This window comes from Neolamprologus multifasciatus, chromosome 13, assembly GCF_963576455.1.
Source record: "Neolamprologus multifasciatus chromosome 13, fNeoMul1.2, whole genome shotgun sequence".
Classification (NCBI taxonomy): domain Eukaryota; kingdom Metazoa; phylum Chordata; class Actinopteri; order Cichliformes; family Cichlidae; genus Neolamprologus; species Neolamprologus multifasciatus.
In genome coordinates, this window is record NC_140451.1 from 26,434,884 (window position 1) to 26,456,826 (window position 21,943).

Genomic DNA, 21,943 nt, shown 5'->3' on the forward strand with positions numbered 1-21,943 from the left:
CTGTATGTGGCAACCTTATGATTATTGCATAAGATGTTAACTCAGAGAGAAAAATGATGTCATCTTCCCGTTACATGGCTGGGAGAAGTAGGGGAATGGCATGAAGTAAAATTCCAATTAACCAGTAATCATAAAGGGAATCACTCCTTTAATCACTGCTACTTCTAATGAAAAGATTCATATGAATAAATACTAAATGAATCATGTTACCTGACAGCAGAATCTGACCTTTAGCAGTCAATTCCTCAAATCTGTTCATGTCCTTGTTGTTAAAATCGGTATCTTTGGCCGCCTTCCAGTTAAGTGATGATCATGTTGAATGGTTTGCAGTGCAGAACCGTGTACTGACTGATGGACCAAACTGTTTTCATAAAGCGTGTTTTCTTGTATAAAGCAAAAAAAATGGATACTCTATTACTGAAGACTAATCTTTTGAAAAACTGTAGTCCTGTGGTTTCTACATGTATGGAGGTTTCTGTAACGCGGTCTTTTCTTTCACAAAACACTGTTTCAACACCCGTCTTGCTCATACATTTGATTTGTAGCTCAAATCCATGTATTCAGTTGTTGTGCAGTTGAATATTTCTTCTTCCTTTGGCACAGCTGATCAAGACATCCTGATTGAAAGACTCATTATTATAACTCACTATTCCTTTACCTGAGCAAACCATCCCTGGATCTTTTACAAACAGTCCAACATCCTACAAGGCTTCTCACCAGGTCTTCTAAAAGTGTCACGTGACACTGATTCTATCCTCTTTTGGGATCACTTTCAGAGCACTTCTTGGGCAGATACCTCTTTATATTAAAATAAACTTTTGCATTCATATGTAACTACTAAGTTCTGACATTAAAACAACTGCTTTTCGGTGTTCTCATAGTCGACTCCTGCATGTGAATGTTAGTCTGTTTTAAAAGATGTCGTTAGCTGCTTCCAAGTCACCCCTGGTTTCCATTATGACCTCTCTGTCTCTCCCCCTTGCAACACTCCTATACGCACTTGTCAGGGTTCCTGGGTCATCGACCCAGTGCTTTCAGTTTTGTTCATGTTCAGTTTATTTTGCCACTGCCTGTTTCACTTCCTGTTTGTTCCCCGTGTCAGCTTGTGTCATTAGTCAGATTATGTTCAGCCCTGTACTCACCTGTTTCCAATCATTGCCATCATTCAACCTGTGTATTTAAGTTCCTCGGTTTCACCAGTTCTTTGTCGTGTCATTGATGTTATGTTGTCGTTTCCGCCTGCGTTCAGCCAGCCAGCCAGCCAGCCAGCCAGCCATTCAGTCCGTCCGTCCGTCCTTCATTCATTCAGTCAGTCGTCCAGCCAGCCAGCCAGCCAGCCATTTCCTACCTCTGTTCTGTTTGTTCACTGAATCGGCAATAAACACCAGCCTTCACCTAACTATCCACGAGTCCTGCGTTTGGGTCACTTCCTCGCCTCCACTCAGCAACCCCTGACAGCACTGTCTTTTCCAACTACAACATAAAAGAAAATCTTTGCACAGGACATTTTAAGGGCTGAGCAAGGTGGGATGAGGAGACACTGGGGATGAAATGGAGAGTCCTGGGACAAAAGCTTCACGCCTCAGGGAGGGAATAGTCAAGAAACTGGTTGCTACACCTACATGATACTTTGTTCTTGTGTATGTGATCCAATAATAATGATAAACCTCTCTTAAGAAAGAAAATTAAGACATGGATTATCATAACAGCGTGACATGTTTTTGGACTATTTTCAAATGGACATTCCTGTAAGCGAATATGCCAGTAACGGAGGGGGGCAGAGTATCCGAGAGAGAAACACACAGTGTGTATAGACCTATAAACACACATGCTGAGAGAGAGAGAGAGGGAGAGAGAGGGAGGGAGAGAGAGAGAAGAAGGGAGAGAGAGACAGAGGCTAAGCTGATCCTCAGTCGGTTTGTGAGGGAACAGGCGAAAGAGAGACCTGCTCACACGCTGACACACATACACACACACGCACACACACACAGGCACACTCTCAGTCTCATACACTCTAGCTCTCTTACTCGCGCGCGCTTGGGGGGGGGGGACGGGAAGGGAAGAATGAGGAAGAAGTCCGATCTGCTGCGAGCCTTGTCCCAACAAATGCGGGCATGCTAATGAAGCACCGCTCCGGTCATCCGATCATACAGGTCAGCCAGGTCGAACTACATGGAAACGAGGAGTAGGCAACAAACGAAGATAACAGCAACAAATAACCAGGCGCTGCATGGGAATCCAGACTCTTCCCTCCTTTCGTGCGTCTCGATCGGTGGATACGCCGTCTTGGCTGGCATATAAGAGCTCCCTGCGTCTCCATTACCATTCCCCACCACTGGCTTACCTCTACTACTACTACTACTCCTCCTCTTACTCCTTGTTCTACTAATATTATTAGTAGAGCTACAGTGCAGCTTTTACTACGGACTTCTCCGGATCGTGGCCACTCAAGGGAATAAAAGGTAGGCACTCTGCAGTTTTCTGGGTGTGCTTCATTACGGATAATGGCATTAATAGCGATGTGGGCAGCTTTGCATACATTTTGCGGCTTTGTCTGGTAAAAGCAAGTTTTACACAGGGAGGTAGAGTGAATGGGATGGAAAGCGGACCCTTTCGTCTCGTGGAGCTCCGACTGAAGACTGAAGGCACCATGCGTCGGAAGGGTTTGGATGCAGTGTGGAAACGATGTTCCCTCACTCCCATTCTCCCCCACCGAGCTTTCCACACTGCGCCTTTCTTCCACTGTGATTTGGAAATGTACATAGATTGAAGCTTGGGCTTAGAAAGCACCGAGTACGATGGGAGGTGCTTATCAATGGTTTTTCGCCAAAGTGAACAGACAGCATGGTTTCATGGGGTGTATTATTTTTTCCCCTTTATTTGCTCTACACGTCCACGCTCCTTCCACGCTCTCCACTCCTCTAGCCGCCTGCCCCACTTATTTATAGAGGAGTCATTACGGATGCTGAGCACGTTCAGACAGCCATGCTCTCACCTTTTTATAGGCGTTCAATGTGGAAGTTGGGTGACAAACATTCGCAACCAAAGCTAAATTTCCCTGCTCTGTATGGTAATCCTTGTAAAGAGTGAATGCGCATTGAAAGACACATTTGAGCAATTCTGCAGGTTCCATGTCCTGTGCGCCAAGCAGTGCGATTCGGAGGTGATGGAGTGCCTTTGTGCATCAGTGGAGAGCAGGTTTCGGGGAAAACCTGCGCGTGGACCCGGTGTTTGAGTTTCAGTGGGCTTCTGATTTAGTACTTTTTTTTACTAACAAGTTGGATTTAAAGACACAGAGGGGGGAAACTGGCTTAATTTTTGTTTAATTTTCTGTCTGCTTTTGGGAAAGGTTTTTAAACCAAACGGTAGCAGAGCTTCACATATTAGTTAACGTAAACCTATACCGTAAAGTAATTATTGCCCCCGTGTGACACCCCAAGTGTCTCATCTGTTGAGGATTGCTTGGCAAATCAAGACGGTATCATGTAGGCTTTCTAGGCATTTCGCTTTCGCCTGGCATGAGCCGGGGCTTTAATGGTCATGACACAGAGGAACTGGAGCTCGTTCAGTGTGGATGATATAAAATATTTATTTTTAACAATAAAAAAAGAATGTCAGTAAGCCTTTACAGCTTTATTTAACTCCTAGCAGTGCTGCATTTATTTATGTCTTTTTAAAGAACTCGTCCTGCTGCAGTGATGTTAATCCAGAGTAGGAATTAAGACAAATCAGTTTAAGATTTTCCGTAAGAGACCCATTTTCCAATAATAAAATTGGAACTTTTCCCATATCAGACACCAGATTCAGGTCGCCTCTCAGTGGGTGTACATCAGGCTTGTTCTTAACCTGGTTGTGTGAGAATGTACCACACATGCACGCAACTTCCACACTTGTGGGTGACAGCTAAAGCTAAGTCAGTGCTCAGTGTCTGAGAGGAAGCTGAGTCTGTGACTAGACGTTTAACTGTATCTGATGTAAATGTAATAATTCTGTATTATTAATGCCATGAGTGTACTGAAAAAAATTCCAAGTCAGATATGAATTCTTTTTTTTTTTTTTTTTTGCATTAAATTTGAATTTTGAATTTTTGTGTTAATCCTAACAGTAATAGTTCAGTTTAAGGCTTTGTTTTCCTCTATGATTGTTAGGTTATGCTAATATTAGGTCAAAATGACCTTTTTTCAAGAATGACATCATTTGAAAAAATATTTCCATTCATATTTTTTTCCCACACATCCCTAAGCTGTTCTGCTTCTTTCAGCAAAAGAGACCCTGTTCACAATATAGTTTACAGTAAACAAGAACAAATCAGGTGATGCTTGTGAAAATGCAACACTGAGGAAAATGAGAAAAACAGTCAATTTTGCTACATCTCAGACATTCCCTTATAAAGTAAATGCTTCTTTTTCACTGTTTTGCCACCTTTTTTGTCAAGGTGTTTATGCTAATACAGTCAGTTCAACACTCAATGTAATTAGCCATTCAAGATGAGCTCAGAGACAGGGTCTATCTATTAGAAATCAATGTGCAGTTTGGTGCAGTCACTGAGATTTATCATTATTTTTATTAATTAATTATGTGGATTAGTGGGAATCCTTAGTTTAATTTGTGGGTGTATTGCTATAAAATAATGCTGGTATAGAGGTATAGGGGTGGCTGTAGCTCAGGAGGTAGAGCAGGTCACCTACTGATCGGAAGGTTGGAGGTTCGATCCCAGGCTCCTCCAGTCTGCATGCCAAGTATCCTTGGGCAAGATACTAACCCCAAGTTGCTCTCCGATGCGTCCATCGGAGTATGAATGTGTGTGAATGTAGTTAGAAAAAGCACTAAGTATAGATAAAGTGCTTGTGAGAATGGGTGTGACTGGGTGAATGTGGCATGTTGTATAGAGCGCTTTGAGTACTCCGGGAGAGTAGAAAAGCGCTATATAAGAATCAGTCCATTTAGATTCAACGAGATCCTGGGAGATTTTGGACCATATTAACATGATAACATGACATGGTTACTGCCCGTTTGTGATGAGAATCTCCCACATCCCAAAAGTGCTGTCTTTGGATTGAGATCAGGTGACAATAGAGGTCATTTGAGTACAGTGAAGTCATCACCATGTTCAAGAAACCAGTTTGAGATGACTTGACCTTTGTGACAATGTTCGATATCCTGCTGGAAGCAGCCATCAGAAGATGGGCATAGTCAGCAACTATACACATGTAGGCTATGGCGGTTAAATGATGCTCTATTGATAGTAAGAGGGCCAAAGTGTGTTAAAAAAAAATCCCCCAGCAGCAGCAGCAGGAGCAGCAGTGTGAACCAGAAAAGGCAGTGTGGATTCATGTTTTTGTATTGTTTATGGCATATTCTGACCCTACGATCAGCACAGAAATCAGACACTCATCAAAACGGGCAACACTTTTCCAGTCTTTTAGTGTTCACTTTTGATTAGGCTGATAGGAGAAACACCTGGCGAGGTCTTCTGCTGCTGTGAGTTCAGAGATGCCCTTCTGCATGCCTTGGTTGTAATGAGTGGTTATTGCCGCCTTCCTATTAGCTTGAAGCAGCCTGGCCAGTCTCCTCTGACCTCTGACATCAACAAAGCATTTTCACCCAGAGAACTGCCGCTCACTGGATATTTTCTTCTTGTTTCAAGCATTCTCTCTGAACTCTAGAGAACCTGTCTCACATCAGCAACCATGGCATGTTCAGATTCACTTAAGTCATCTTTCTTCCCCAACTTGAATGGGTTGTCCTGATATACTTAAATGCACTGAGTTGCTCCTCCTTGTGTTCTATGTGCCATCCATGAGCACATATCAGTAAAGTCAAGTGGATAGAAAATGTATTAAAGGCTTTGTAAAGATCATTACTTATACACCAACTGTTGTTTTTGTTATAGAACTGCTAGACTCTTTAATTCCTTTAAAAGTGTGCTAAACTGTGAAAGTTAAAAAAGCAATACTCAGTTCAATAAGATAATTAGAAGGAAATGAACATGATTTATTGATGTAAAAATTCAGTTTTAGATATTTAGTGGTTAGACTCAGCTGGCCTATCACACCAGAATCTAATCCCAGCAGTGATAGAGATTAGGGCAGGACCCCCGGGAGTTTAGATGCTGGTAGTGGAGATGACGACACAGGCTCGAATGGAGGCTGAGTAATAGGGAGGAGGTTGGTTGCATGAAGGCATCTGCAAGATGTTTGGACTTGATCAGTGTTGTCACAATCAGCTTGACAGCATGGGAAACTGGAAATGGTGTAAAGCTTAGATTAGCTGCAAAAATCAGGGAAGCAGAGATGTGTGACGACAGATCTTCCTTATTTAACTTATGCATAGGCTTCATTTCTGTAAGTGCTATGTGTTTAGTCTTAGTCAACAAAGCCAATGGCCATTGTACCTTTATTTTTGAGTGAATAGCGTTTACATGAAATGGAAGCTTTCTGGAGCCATTAGTTGATTTGAATACTGAGTATTAGACGTGGTGATAAAGTGTCGGTGAAATAGGTGTCAAAGAAAAACATTTGACTTTTTATTAGATGTTTGGTGTAGAACATTTTCATATTTGGAACTCTTGGCTTAAACAAGACAAAACTGGACACAAGCTATGTAGTTTGTTGATTGCTGTTCAGAAGAGAACTGGTGCACTGACGTATCTAATTATTTACATGTGGTGACTGTTCACTAGAAAGGAAATGCTAAGTCCGGTATTCATTATCAGCTTCAACTTCCCTTTATTTACTGAGCAATTGCACCCAAGTAGTGTCTGCAGGTTAAATAACAGCAACTGACACAAACAATAGCTTGTATCGAACTCCTCAAGGGAATGTAACTTGTCTGTCAGCAGTTTGTGTGCAGTGGTTTTATTAGTGTGTTTATTTTCTTGATAATATCATCCTCCCTGTGATTAAAAAAACAGGTTTTTGACAGTACTGCAAGAGGTCTAAAGTGGCACAGTCACAGGCAATAAAACAAAAACAGAGCTGGAAGTCCCTAAAATGCTCCATAAAGCTGAAGAAACCTACTGTGAAATTATTTTTTTTGTTACACAATATGAGGTCACCTCATGACTGGTGGAAGGGCACTGTCAAATATATTTTTTTCAATGTTTCACTATTTCAGATTAAAAAATACACGAAGCTATTGTGAAGATTTAATTGGCTGCTGGTGGCGTGTAACGTTGTTACTGCATGTTCCTGGAAAATTGCTTCATTTTTAGGAAGCCCGATGACATAAATTATATAACCATATAACCATAAAACCACAGAATACTTGTGAAATTTGAACCTATTGAAGAAAGGGGAAGATGTCATCTCTTTAGCAAAATGTACATAATGCAGGATATTTTTACCCGTGTGCTTCCTTATGTGGATTATACCATAAACATAGAAAGGGTTAAAGATGGCAAAGTTGAAGATAATTATGTGCCTTATATCATTTCCCATCTCTTGAATGAGTAGGAAACTGTAAATAAGGGAAATCATTTGATAATTTGTTTCAGCCTTTAACAATTTAGTTCTTTTTTTTTTTTGGTCTTGCACAACTCCTGTTTCTTCATCATTGCCCTCCCACACATTCATGTCTCGTATCACAACCCAGGTATTCAGATAGTCATTGGTCAGACGTAAAAGTAGGAAATAACCCAGTGTGCTGCAGTGGCAGTCTGATCATTTCCACCTCTACAAGTGTAATAATATGACAGGACGTCTTTGCTTTGGGACTGGCTGTTAGAGAGATCCAGATAAGAGGGCTCAACATCATTCTAATGATGGTAAATGCAGACCATTAATCTTCAGTTGTTTCCAGGCGATAGTGTGTGTGTGTGTGTGTCTATTTTGGCCTGTGCTTGCACTCACATTCAGTGGAATATCCCTGTGGTGTTATTTCATTTGAAGAGGTGAGATTATGTTAGATTAGCCTCATGTTTGCTACCTTGTATTTTTTCTTTTCATCTGCCTGTTTCTGATTCTCCTTATCGCTAAACTAGGTACTGTTTTCCACATTACACTCCTCCCCTTCAGCCCCTTTCTTCTTACGTCTCTTGTGCTCCCATTTTTATTTACTTTACCACATTTCTTTGTCTCGCTTTCACTCACTGGTTTAAATATTTCATTATCGCCGCCTGCCCCATAGCGAGGAAAATGCATTGCAGATAGGCTGAGAGCAGCACGCTGAGGCTGTTACCTTCACTCACTGCATTCTCAAGCCCAATTCATTTTATTTTCAATTATTTGACCACTATGTTATTTGCAAAAATATGTGATTCAGTTTCAGATAAACATTAGAAGTTTATGCAAAATGTGAGGTCTCGTCTTATGTATTCCTCCTGACTTCTCTCTGTCCTTGCTCTGTTTCCTGTTGGTCTGATCAGCTGCCTTCTTGGCATCTTTGGGTGCTATCTTCAAAGGCTCTCAAGACATAACAGTTCTGGGCCAGAGAAGCAACAGCTTGTTTCGCTGCAGCACATGGTTTTCGTTTCGTTAACTTTACGCTTTCTGTCTTTGTTGTTGCCTCTGGGGAGTAAGATTCAGTGGTCCAGTTTCTGTGTCTGTTGTCTTTTTCTGAGGCTGGATTTTCATCTGCTGTGTTCTTCTTGAAACGGAGCCAAGTTTTTGAGGTCACAACACTAGGGAAAATCATGACGGATATTCTGAAACCTGATATTTCAATTAGAAAATCCAAAATAGCAGCCACTGTTCAGCCACAAAGCCACTCAAGCACTAACAACAGACACGTTCCCTAAAGTTTGGCTCTGATACGATCCAGGTCATTATCTTTTCCTTTATCAAGTGGCCATTAATGTTACAGGATGTTCTTACAGGATGTTGCAGGCAAGAAACAAGCCCTGAACTGTAAACAGTGTGGGTGATTATCTTATGTCATCTGAAGTGTAATCTTCTGATAAAGCGTTAAGCAACCAAAACTGTGTAAGGTGGGTCTATCAAGGATTCCTGTTCGTGAGGATGAATTTTAAGCAAGCTAGATGGAAAAAATGGAGGAAGGAACAGAAACTGGAGTGTTTACCCAGGGTTAGCCAATGAACTGTGTTATATTAGGAACTGTGGCATGCGTAGCTGATAGTATATACATAATCTACTGCTTTATTTTTTAAGAATGCAGACTATTAACCATGTTTTATGGTAAAAGCTAGGAGACTCAAGCCCCAAGGGGAAAGGAAGAAAGCCTGGAAGTAGTTTAAATGACCAAACGATCTAAAAACAGCCAGCAACTGCTGTATTTTGTGCAGTTTAACACAATTCACCCTTCCTCTGTTTGTGAGAGGGCTCTGGCAGCTCCAGTGTTGTTGTCACTGCAATAATCTATTCATCCTTATGTTTTTCCATGTTTGTCCTATTCAGGGTCACAGACCCATCAAAATTGCACAGATGAAATGAATCATTTGAACAGATACTAACACAGGAAAAACACTATAGTGAGCAATAAAGCAAGTGGGTTTTTAAGCAAGTGAGTTGCCGTGGACCAGTAAGTACCAGAAAGTACCAAAAGCAAAGTATTTCAAAAGCTGACTGAGCTCTCCACCACATCACAGATACGAAAGGCATAACGGCACTAATTGTGACCTTCCATTAGTAGCTTATGCTGTGCCATTTGTAGTTTTTTTCCTGTGCTTATGGACTTCTAGTGCAGTCTTTTTGAGTTGGAGGGCTGAATTTCCTAGTTCCCAGTTGGAATTTTCAACTGGAACACCCCCTAAAGTTGGAACACAAACTTTGGAGCGGCCTCACCAACCCTGACTTCACAATCCAAGATGGCGGCATGCATGTAAACGGCAGTAAAACTGTGAAACTTGTTATCAGGACAGCCACAGTTGTGTATTTGTGACTGGCTAAATGAGCCATATGAACAGCATTGAACGAGTTCTATCCATGAACGTGCTGCAGTGATGTTTTTAAGCCCCGCAAAATAAACAAGTGTGGTGCTTGTGGAACAGGGCCTGCTGTGATTTTGGCCTTGTTTGGGTATGTCCTGCCTTAGGTTACAAAAATGGTGGCAAATAACTCTAAAATTAAGAGAGTGCTTAAGGTCAGAGAAAGGTGAGTTCTAGTGCCAGAGAGCCTTGCTGGGTTGCAGCTAGTGGGCTGTGTGTGGCTGCTTACAGCTGCTCTGTGGAGAGGAGTGTGTGTTTTGTTGACTTAGCCTTTTTTTTTTTTTACTTATTTTTCAGTTTAACTGAAACTCCTGGGTTTGGTTGTTTCCTTTCGTTTAAAGGTGATAGTCGTTTGTCCGTCTGTTTCAGTTTCATTCGTAATAAAAACATTAATAAAAACCTTTAATTTAACAAGTTCACCTTCGAGTCTCCTTTTTTTTTCAACCCAGACACTTCTTGTCACTTTCCCACATCCCCTGTATGTTTTAGGGGAACGTTAAAGGTCCAATTGCTAATTGGCAATAATAAATGAATGGCTCTACCTCGCTAAGCAGGAAAACAAACCCCATTTTCCTTCCTTTTCTGACATTACTACTGGAAACATGCAAAGACTTGTAGCAATATACCGGTACTGCTTCTGTTTGACATAAAAATGTACCTGCACCAATTGAGCAACATCAATCGTAGTAAAATTCCCACTCACGGCTAATTTAGAGGGATGGTTTACTGAATTTCTACACACCTAACCTGTTCCAGGTTCAGTTGTACATTTTCTTTTGGCCTTTTTGACCATATCTACAAATTTTGCGACCTTTATAACCTCCAATTGTGTCGTGAAGCTTTAGAACATATTGAATGGAGAAGAACTGGCTTTTGGTGTTATGTTCAGTCATCTGCCTTTTAGAAAAATGACATCTCTAAGTGAAAACAGCCAAATTCCAGAGCACACTGAATTATTGATCAGTTGGAAAAGTAACATAAAGGCTTTTGTGACCACACAAGAAGCCCGTATAAGGCAAGGAGCTGCTGACTACCATTAACCAAGGGGGAATGGTTGGTTATGACCTTGGCAAATTGAAGTTTAATTAAGTAGACATGTAATTTTGTTGAGAGTTGATTTTCCTAATGTCTGAGCACAAAGCTCTTACACCACAGCAGAGCCCGCTCAGTAAACATCGGGGCAGCAGCTAAACATTTGGTTCATTTAACCCAAATATTTAAATTTACCACTGGTGGATTTCACATTACAAAGTAACAGATTTAGCCAGCAAACATCTTCAACACCATTAAGCAACACACACACACACACACACACACAAATACTCTCCATACTGTATACTGTATTATATTCTCAATGGATTCTTGAAGGATCTTTTATTGTGTGTTTAGCTATGAATAGCGTCAGAATGGATTCTTGGCTTAATAGGACAGAAAATTTTGTTCATGTTGAAAAAAATATATTTATATTTATAATAGTTATTGTAGTAGCTTAGCAAAATTGTGCTGTGTACAGCTATTGTCACATAGGAAAAACAGTGGTTCCTAACTGCAGCATAATCAAAATTATTGCGACAGTATGCAATGAATCTGTATGTATGCAATGCGATCTCATTACCCTTTAAATCATTGCTTCAAAGATGAGATCCAGGGCTTTTACCGCTTGCAGTCACTTGCCATTTTCAAGGAGACTTTGGTGCGTCAAGACACTGATAAAACAACAGTAAGACAGAGTCAGCCTGCTATCAGTTTGTGATTGAATGGGGTCAAATGAACAATTACATACAGTCTGTTTGTGATATTACTGTGATTATCTATGATAAAGTGGCAAGAATCACAGGACTGTTGCTGTTAATGTGCAGAAAAATTAACATTAAACAGAAATTCACAATAACTACATTTAGAAACCAGCCAGAACCTCATACCTGGACAAGGTTTTCTGAAATCCCTCCTGACGTAGCTGCTGCACCACACTATATTAACTGCAAATGGATAAAGGTGCTAGATGGAGGCCATTACCTGACTGACTGCAGTCTGTCTGAGTCAGACCATGTTTGTTTGGAGACAGGTTGCCTACCTGCAGGCAACCTCCGCAATCAGCTTGCGATGGAGAGTGGTCACTGAGAGGTTGTTGCATGCTCCACTTGTGGGTGAATAGTTAAAAAGAAAAAAGCTTGTTTGAAAAAGGTTCTGAGCTGAGCTTTGTTCTTTGTTTTGTCTCTTAATTCTGGTTATTGATCTTTAATTCAATGGATTACCTCTTTTATCATTGCTTTATTGCTTTTCTCAAACAATTAAAAAGTGGTCAAATTAATTTACACTACTGTTTTGTGTAAATTAGTTTTAATTTGCTACACTTGTTCTGTTTCAGCATGGTCGATGTATTTGGCAAACTCAGATCTCTCAATCTGTGCTGTATGTTGTGAACTGCAGCCAGTCAGAAAACAATTTAATTTAATCTAATTTTTCAGAAACTGAATGAATTGTGGGGCATCACCAAGGCAAGAATCACATAAAAAGTCTATTTATAACTGGGAGTAACACCAAGCTGGAAATGAACACAACAGGCCTCCTTTAATTTTAATCAAGCACATTTTATGGTTCAGTCATGACGACGCGCTATAGCAAAAGTCAAAGAACATTTAAAATTATTGGTAAGACCTAGCATGAACATTTTTTTCTGTGAAAATATGGATTTTTTTTTCAAGATTCTTTTCATTGTATTTAGACATAGAGGCATTGAAAGTATAGATACAAACGTGCAAAATCTGTGTGGCTTTAATTCTGTGGAATGGTCCAGGAGAGGATGTGTGTTTTTCTCCTGAAGTTTAAACTAAATTATATAACCATCCGCAACCCAGCACCTTTTATAGTCATGCAAATTTTGATGAAACGAGGTTACACTAATTCAGGAGACTCGAATTTAAGCTGTGCAGTATTTACAAACTACAGTAAATGCACTTTTTTACAACTCACATGAACATTGCAATTCTAAGTTTATCCTTTCACTTGGAGTAATTTAATATTTTCTTTTCCTCCTTTCATTCAGATAAAGTACTTTCTAATATTTTGCCTACTGCTCTGCTGTCTGACCATCACATTGTTGCATACAAAAGTGCATACAATACAGAAACAAATGAGGCAAAGACTCCAAGGCCACCAAGATAGAGACATAGAGACATGCCAGAGAATTGCCTTGAGTCCATTAATAGACTCACCATGTTATAGAGCAGAGTCCCAATGCTCCAATATGTTTGATTTATGAATTCCCATAAAAAATGAGCGGCCTTATGAAAAATATCCATGTTATTTTTCAGTGATTTGTATTTAAGATGATACGTTTTAGGTGTTGCAATGCCAGATTTCCAATTATGTTGTTTACCTTGGAGCAAGAATTTAGTTCTCGGATACGAGTCTGATGTTAGGACTAAGTTGCATCAGTTTGCATTAGGGCTGCCACGATTAGTCGACTAGTCACGATTACGTCGACTATTAAAATCGTCGACGACTAATTTAATAGTCGACGCCTTGTTTGAAGCTTTGTAAGATCCCAAAAGACACAGGAATGAGTAGTAGGATTTAAGAGTGTAATAACGGACTGAAACAGAAGATGGCAGCACTGCATGTACAAAGATGCCAGCTGCCGTTAAACCCCGAACAAGAAGTTGTGTCCCATAATTCATAGTGGCCCAGAATAGTTGTCAACGATGGCGGCAGCTAGTTAGTTTTAATATTACTCTTATTATTCTTTTTGGGTCACAAAATAAAGTTTAACATATTTTCAGGCGAGAATGTAACTGTGTAAACCTCAAATATCTGCTCAGTTTATCAAGACACCACATATTTTCAAAAGTGCTCCTATGTTTTCGGAGATGTCCATTACCCACCAGCTCGATAGCTAGCCGGGGGGCAAGGCTCACTAGAGCCACTAGACTCCTGGCAAATCGTTTTCAAACCCACCGCTGTCTTTCGCTACTCAGGTTAAATATATATAAGTCACTTAGATAACTTAAAATGTTATTGTTTGGCTTTTTTCAGTATTTTATTTGTTCCTGAGTAAATCGGTTTGGCTGAGATTAAAGTTATAGTTTTTACACAGCTGAATAAAAGTCAAGCAGACAACTGATTACCAGAAGTGTGAGATGCTCAAGAATATACTCTGGTGTCCTGTTATATTTTAGATAGCAAGGAGCAGACGGCTGAGTTTATTAAACTCCACCGAAACAATCTGCAAATTTCATTAACATTTAATAAACTATCATCTTGTCTTTATTTTTAGTTAGCACATACCTTAAACACTTAAAGCTGTAAGCTAATGATAGTTATATAAGAGCAGATGCATGCTGGTGCAATAAGCTGTACCTTTTATGTCCAATAGATGCATGATCTGATTAGTCGACTAATGGACTATCAAAATAATCGTTTGTGGCAGCCCTAGTTTGCATATTTTTTTTCTATTTTCTTTGGTACCTGTCATTAAATGTCACTACATGGGCCTTTTATGACAAAAGTGATTAGTCTTTGTGAATGCCTACACTTAAAACACAAATAAGCACACGATTAATTTGTGAACTACCCACATCTCAATGCTAAAGTGTGTTTTGGAAACAATAAGCCCAAATCAGGCGTTAAAAAAATACAATCTGAAATAATTACTCAGAATGCTACACCTTTTCTCTGAAGTGTTCACCGGGGGAGATTGATGAAGCTCTGTGGGCATCTTATGGGTGTGTGATATTTAAAAGATATCTTAATAAAGACACCTTATTCACAAGTAGACTGTTTTCATAAAGGCCACTGCCACCAGTGTTATATTAGGTAGAGCAGAGTATTATTGCTACAGGACCGCTGCAGGGAAGTTTCAGAAGCTGCTCCCTGAAAAGCCAAAGTGCTCAGCCCAGGAGCTCAAGTTTATCTTTGGTGTGATTATTCAAACTTGGTGTCCTTAAACAACTATGCAAACATCTGAACTGAAACATGTCTGCTAATCTCTGTGGTGTTGTGTTTACAAGGTCCTAATGCATTCATGTGAACTGAGCTATTTGGTTTTAGTCACACACCTCCCAACTTATCATGTACTGTATCAATGCTGACGTGCTCTTGTACAACATTCTATCATAATATTTCATAATGTTGGCACCTTGCAGGCAGCATCATTTAGTGTAAGTAAATTGAAGTAAACAAATATCTTCCAGTGAAAATCACTACATTATAAAAAGCATGTTAAAGGAGATTTAAATGTTAGAATTCCCCACTGGTTCCTGTTTTCAACAACATTCATTTGTCTTATTTCTAATAATACTTTGTATTTTCTCCTGTTGTTTTCTCTCTGAAGGCTCAACATCCTCATTAACACCTCAGAGTACTGGTCTTGACACCAACATGGCCCGTCGGGATCACTCCTCCCATCTGCCCCCGACCATGAGGTTAACAGTTGTTACGGTGATCCTCTTCCTCAATCTCCATACCTCGTTGGCTGGGGCACCCCCTGAAGCAAGCCTGGGTGGCTCTGTTTCAGCTGTGTCCACCAATAAAACTGAATGCAGTAAACCTGAGCAGTGTTCACATGGGGTGATTCTGCCTATTTGGGAGCCCCAAAACCCATCATTTGGAGACAAGGTCGCTCGTGCAACTGTTTACTTTGTGGCTTTGGTCTACATGTTCCTGGGTGTGTCCATCATCGCAGACCGCTTTATGGCATCAATAGAGGTTATAACATCACAGGAAAAGGAGATCACCATTAAGAAACCCAATGGAGAAACATCCACCACTACTGTCCGGATCTGGAATGAAACGGTCTCCAACCTTACCCTTATGGCTTTGGGCTCTTCAGCACCTGAAATCCTCCTGTCCATTATAGAAATTATTGGTCATGGGTTTGAGGCTGGCACACTGGGACCCTCCACTATTGTGGGTTCTGCAGCGTTCAACATGTTTGTCATCATCGGGCTTTGTGTGTATGTCGTTCCTGATGGCGAGACGAGGAAGGTCAAGCACCTCCGTGTGTTCTTTGTCACGGCCACCTGGAGTATTTTTGCCTACATTTGGCTCTACCTGATTCTGTCAGTGATCTCACCTGGCGTTGTGCAAGTGTGGGAGGGGCTGCTCACTTTCCTCTTCTTCCCCATTTGTGTGGTGTTCGCCTGGATAGCCGATCGCCGCCTGCTGTTTTACAAGTATGTGTACAAGCGCTACCGCACTGGCAAGCAGCGTGGCATGATCATTGAGACCGAGGGTGATCGTCCACTTCCTTCCAAGGTATGATGCTGTCAATGTTGCCACAGCCGTTATCACCATGGTTCATTTTCCACAGACATTTTTTGTATAAATCATATAACTGTTTATTGCATTTAACTAGTCAATTACTGAAATCTGGGGAATGCACTAAATAAAATGTCAGAAAGGGTAAGAAACACCTTACTACCTACTATTCTTTGCCATGTACAGTTTTTTGCAATGAACACAAGAGTGAGGACAGGACAATGAACAGTTTTCTTATCTCCAGTTCAAATAAATTAGTTTTAATGTGCCTGACCTTTCCTTCTTGGAACCTCCTTAAATTGCTTGATTTGCCCTGTTAGACTTTGTTGTTGTAGCAGTTTCTTATTCCCATATCTCACCAATGTCTTACTTTTGCAGAAGAAAAAATGCCTTCCTTAGTGTCGTATAAAAATCTTAACAGAAAGCATATCCGACATATCTGTGAGAAGAGTCAGCTAGTAAAAACATAATTAAGCTGTCCTCATCCAAACACATGGTGGAAAAGATAACGAGTGCGTGAAGAGTGTTCATGAGTAATGTGTACCTCAAATCTGTATTACAGAATGACATTTTGCCATGCTAAACTGTTGTTATGAAACACGCACAAATACCTTCTTAAGTATTGTCAGCTGTTAATTTCTCGTTTTGACTATTATCTGATGACACATGTGAAGATGAAGTGCATGACACACATCTAATTAAATCTTCAGTACTGTGGAGTAGGTTGTGTTTATTTGCTACAGTTAATTTGAAGCCTGGTTGTCTCTTCTTCTGCATTTGAAAATTGCCCATGTTGTTATTGCTTGATGGCATTATACAGAATCAGTGCTCCGTAAGTATATGAAGAACACTTTCATTTCATCTTCTGAAAAAAAAATCACTAAATTAAATTCAAATATGTTCCTGAGGGAAAAAATGAGTATTTATTGCCTTCCCGTTTAAAGAGACGAAGGACGTTTCATCAATGAAATGATTCTCTATGAAAAATGCAATGTCAGTGAAAAACAGAATACTTCTTTATTCTGACAGCTACAAAATAAAGTGACATCCAAATATTGATGACTAATATATTACCTACCCATCCTTTGGGATCTGGTACTGCTAGCTTACCATGGTTACATGTAAAGTAAACCTTTGGAAATGTGTAAGCAAAAGTTTCAAGCAGAAACAGACAGTTCTTGACCTAAATTTGGCTGACAAAGACAAATAGTTTTAAGAATAAAACAGTGAGAACTGAGCTTTGAAATACTGACAGATAAAACCCTCACTGACCAGTGTCTAGTAGCACCCTTCTTTGCTTTGATTGAGGGGTGTTATTGGACACCAACATGTGCACATGACTGGATTCACACAAACACTCACTATTTGATTTCATGCTTGTTGTTGTGTTCTCATCACATACATGCAGTTCTCACTTGACCTTTGGGATTACAGAAGAGTGCCTAAAGAATTGATATATTGACAAAATCTTAAATGAGGTGTACTGATTACTTCTTCCTTCCGTCCTTCTATTGCTTCTGATTTAAGGTGGACATTGAGATGGATGGAAAGATGCTGAACTCTCATGGTGTTGACTTCCTTGATGGTCCACTGGGCTTAGATATAGATGAGAAAGACTTGGATGAGGAGGAAACACGGAGAGATATGGCCAAGATCCTGAAGGAGCTCAAACAGAAACATCCTGACAAAGAGGTTTGTAACAAAGCCAGAAATATGTCTTGCTATTGCTGCTCTAGTTGCACAAGACCAAAGGTAATCTGCAATATATAGAACTACTGCTGTTTGCTTTCATTTTTACAGGGTCAGATCACCAGTCTGTTGCAGAATATTAGATAAATTCTTAATAAATTCAGGCATTTATATATATTTACAAGTGAATTTCACACTTATGTATTGGTGAATATAGAAAATAATAGGAAACCAAAGACATTTCCAAATAAAATATGCAGTATTTTCATTTGTTCTCTCACAAAAAAAAATGCTGCAGACTTACTATTTACACAAAGACGAAATTTCTGAATTCTGGAAACATTTTCAAATAACATTTTTTTGTCCTTCTACAAGAAAAAGGGTTTTGCGAAAGAGAACTAAGTGGTTGGCTTGGCATGTAATTTACATCTGTTTTTTTCCCCCAGACTGTGCTTGACTTACTGTAAGTGTTTGACTCATTATAACTTTACTGCTATTTGACAGTTTCTTGTTCAGTAGTCATTGATGTGACATGTAGTTAGATCTTATTTATCCATCCGAGCTTGATGAAACTCCACCACATTGGTTCAGTGACACACAGCTTTTAAAAACATAAAATAGGATACTGTTTCAGCAGTCTGGGAGTCGGGATTTATACCCCCAGGAAATCTACTATTAATGCATGATGTTGCACTCTTTGTGGCTTTTTCTATTTTCTCTTACCAGGTGGAGCAACTTATTGAGCTTGCCAACTACCAAGTCCTGAGCCAGCAGCAGAAGAGCCGTGCTTTCTATCGATGCCAGGCCACCCGACTGATGACAGGTGCTGGCAACATCCTGAAAAAACATGCTGCTGATCAAGCACGAAAGGCTGTGAGCATGCACGAGGTTCGCTCAGAAACTGGCGAAAACGATCCTGTCTCCAAAATCCTTTTTGAGCCCGGTTCTTACCAGTGTCTTGAGAACTGTGGCACAGTGGCAGTGAATGTGGTGCGGCGTGGCGGCGACCTGGGCAAGACGGTTTCTGTGGAGTACCGGACAGAAGATGGCACAGCCAACGCTGGCTCGGACTACGAGTTCACCGAGGGTGTAGTGGTTTTCAAGCCTGGCGAGACGATGAAGGAGGTCCGTGTGGGGATCATTGATGATGACATCTTTGAGGAGGATGAAAACTTCTTGATTCACCTTTCCAATGTCAAAGTGTTGACATCAGAAGGCGAGGAACCTGAGGAGGGCGAGTCAGCTAATCACGTTGACTCAGTGGCCTGTCTCGGCATGCCATCCTCAGCAACCGTTACCATCTTTGACGACGATCATGCCGGCATCTTTACGTTTGAGGAGCCCGTATGCCATGTCAGCGAGAGCGTTGGCACCATGGAGGTGAAGGTGCTGAGAACCTCAGGGGCTCGTGGCGTGGTCATGCTGCCATACAAGACGTTGGAAGGAACAGCGCGAGGTGGTGGAGAAGACTTTGAAGACTCTCACGGCGTCCTGGAATTTCAAAACGATGAGATATTGTGAGTAACTTTGATCAGTCTCTCTTAAAATCATTAACTGGTTTTCATGTAGATAATGATCAGCTTCACTGTCATTATCCTCATATTTTTCGTAATTGTTTATTATGCATTTTGTCAGTGTAATGTTGCAAATGTTATTGGTGATGAAGTGAAAAGGCGATGGTGTCAGTGCGATGTGGTGGTTGGGATGAGCGGTAAGGTGGACTGCTCTCTCAGCACACAACAAAATCAACTTGCCCCACCCCCTTTATGCTTTTTGCCTTGTCTCTGTTTCCTACTTTGCCTTACTTATTCTCTTCTCTTATTTTCATCAGACTGTTCAGACCTCTGCCTTGGTCTCTGCCGTGCTGCGATGTTAGTCTTCTGTAGAGTTTATTGATTTTTGCACTGTGTAGTGTAGTTTGACTAGAAGTTGGGAAAGTAAATTATTTGTTGGGTGGTCGGTTATTTGAATTTCAAGTAATTCGAATGTCATAGCGCTGAATTTGAACGAGATGCATTGAGCTTTCTTTGAGTAAGTCATGCAGTGGAAAACAAAGAGGACCTAGACTCTGGAAAAGGTACAAGAACTCAACAGACAGCAGGGAGCTGGAGAAATGCTAAGGAAGGACATCTATCTAGTCAACTTAATTTAGATACACAAAAGATAAAAAAAAAACAACAACAGTTGCCCTTTTAGGTGGCTTAATAATGTGTGAGAACATCCCAGAACAAACCACTCACGAAGCCAGCTTGAAGTTTATTTGTCATCTTTCTTAGTTGAAAAGGGCACTCCACTGGAGCTCCATTTAAAGATCCCTGCTGTGAAATAAGAGCGGCACACTTTAAAGCTCTTCTCAACCCAATGCTTAAAATCTGATGGTGACTCACGGTGAGGTTTGTGATGGCTAATTGACCACATTTGAAGAGGACTTTTACCACACTGTTGATTTTGCTCACAGCCAGCTGCTGTAGTCATCATACCTGACCGACACCAAGTGTGGCAAATTAGCTCCAGCTGCCAGTCTAATGTTTGTATAATACTGGTCAATTTGCTTTGAAACTGAAGATAATTCCACAGTCTTCTATTCTTGCGTGATTCTTGTGTACATTTTTTTTTCCAAAACTGAAGTCCTTTCATTACCAACCATCATAAATATTTTTTTTTTTGCCAAAACATTAGATGACATGCTGACTCAAAGACTGACTCAGATATTGACAGTACAACTGTACAACTGTACAGCTGATACAGGTAAATGGTATTGTACTTAGACTGTAGCCTTGTATGTTAGTCTCCTAATAGCTGTTTTAACCTTGTTAGCAGTAAATATCAAGCTCATTGTATCATTATGTTGTTCAGACTTCATTTACACATTGACGCGGTGGTTCTTGGCCAGTTTTGGTGGCCATATTAGTTTTGCTCTGGACTATAGTTTTATATACATTTGTTCTCCTTGTAACTGTGATTGACTTGAATCTCATGTCTTTAATGGTCACACGTGCTTTGTTATAATGCAGTCATTCAGTGTTGCTAAAGTGCCTACACACATGCACTCCTGTAGCTGTATACATGTAAAACTGAATGTCTGTTGGTTCTTTAATAGGAGCTCTGTATTGTGTATTTCTCACAGTAAGGTGAAATACTCTTGCGAATTATCATTTCTTGGCATTAATGTGTTCTGTAAGGCTGTTGGGCTTGTGCCTTTAGCGAGATATATACCCTGTAACATACTTCAGCAGTTTACCTTGTTACCCTTTATGTTTATTTATGGGAGCTGTGATCATCCCTAATTATCATCACATGTTACCGGCTGTATAACAACTGTCATTTAAATATCCACACCATCACTGTTTCATTGACCACTCAATCGATCCCAGTATAGCAACTGGAATGAGGCTGAAGTAACTGATACTGAGTATACTGATGAAATGATTTCACCAAATCAACTGTACTGCTTCCTTATAAAATGGATTTCTGACCTATAAATCAGATGCTAAGAGTGTTTAGTTAGTGAGTCTTTGCCCATACTGTTTATCTTAGCTTTTCTGGCTGTGGAGGGGGTTCTTTATCTTCACAGAGAGCATGAGCACGACTGCGAACTGCTGCTGGTGTGGTCTCATAATAAGTAAATGAGATTTTAAAGCTGATATTGAACTACAGGAATAAACTGTACTTGACTTTGTTTAGCAGTGCGGAAAGAGATGGAAAGCACTGTGCTCTTTTAGCTGGCTGGCTTCAGTTATTGGTTACTGTAGTTTGCCTTGGAAACCAAAGGTTTGCTTACAGTGCTTGTTTGGAAATGTTCAGTTTGTATGAGAGATGGAAGAAGAGTTGTAATGACATTAAACAAAGTGTGCTGCCATAATGAATGAATAGGAGAGACGCTGTCTTAGTAACAGTAGTCTTAAACTCTTTCTGTGTCAGCCTCTACTGTTTTAGGTCAGATTTGAAGCAGATGTCTGCAGGACTTGCTTTTTTAGCCTGTGGCAGACAGAATAGTTTCCACAGCTTATAGCGCTTACAGCCAGGAATAAGTGGGTTTTAATAATACTTTGTCCAAATCAAATGATGGACTATACATCTGGCTATCATGGTTACTCTGTGTGTGTGTGTATG

The 21,943-nt window shown here is 40.3% G+C and overlaps 1 protein-coding gene across 3 annotated transcripts in view; it reads left to right on the forward strand.

The window, feature by feature from the left end:
* Positions 1-1,879: 1,879 nt before the first annotated feature.
* Positions 1,880-21,943, forward strand: part of slc8a1b (solute carrier family 8 member 1b) — a 143,032-nt gene continuing 122,968 nt past the window's right edge. For 2 of the 3 annotated variants that reach the window (XM_085183422.1, XM_085183423.1), the window contains exons 1-4: positions 1,880-2,462; positions 15,216-16,138; positions 17,669-17,833; positions 18,557-19,347. In XM_085183422.1, the coding sequence (XP_085039548.1) occupies positions 15,263-16,138; positions 17,669-17,833; positions 18,557-19,347 (1,832 nt within the window). In that variant the 5' untranslated portion in view covers positions 1,880-2,462; positions 15,216-15,262. The remainder of the gene's footprint in view (positions 2,463-15,215; positions 16,139-17,668; positions 17,834-18,556; positions 19,348-21,943) is intronic. The other variant, XM_085183424.1, reaches the window with a different exon arrangement.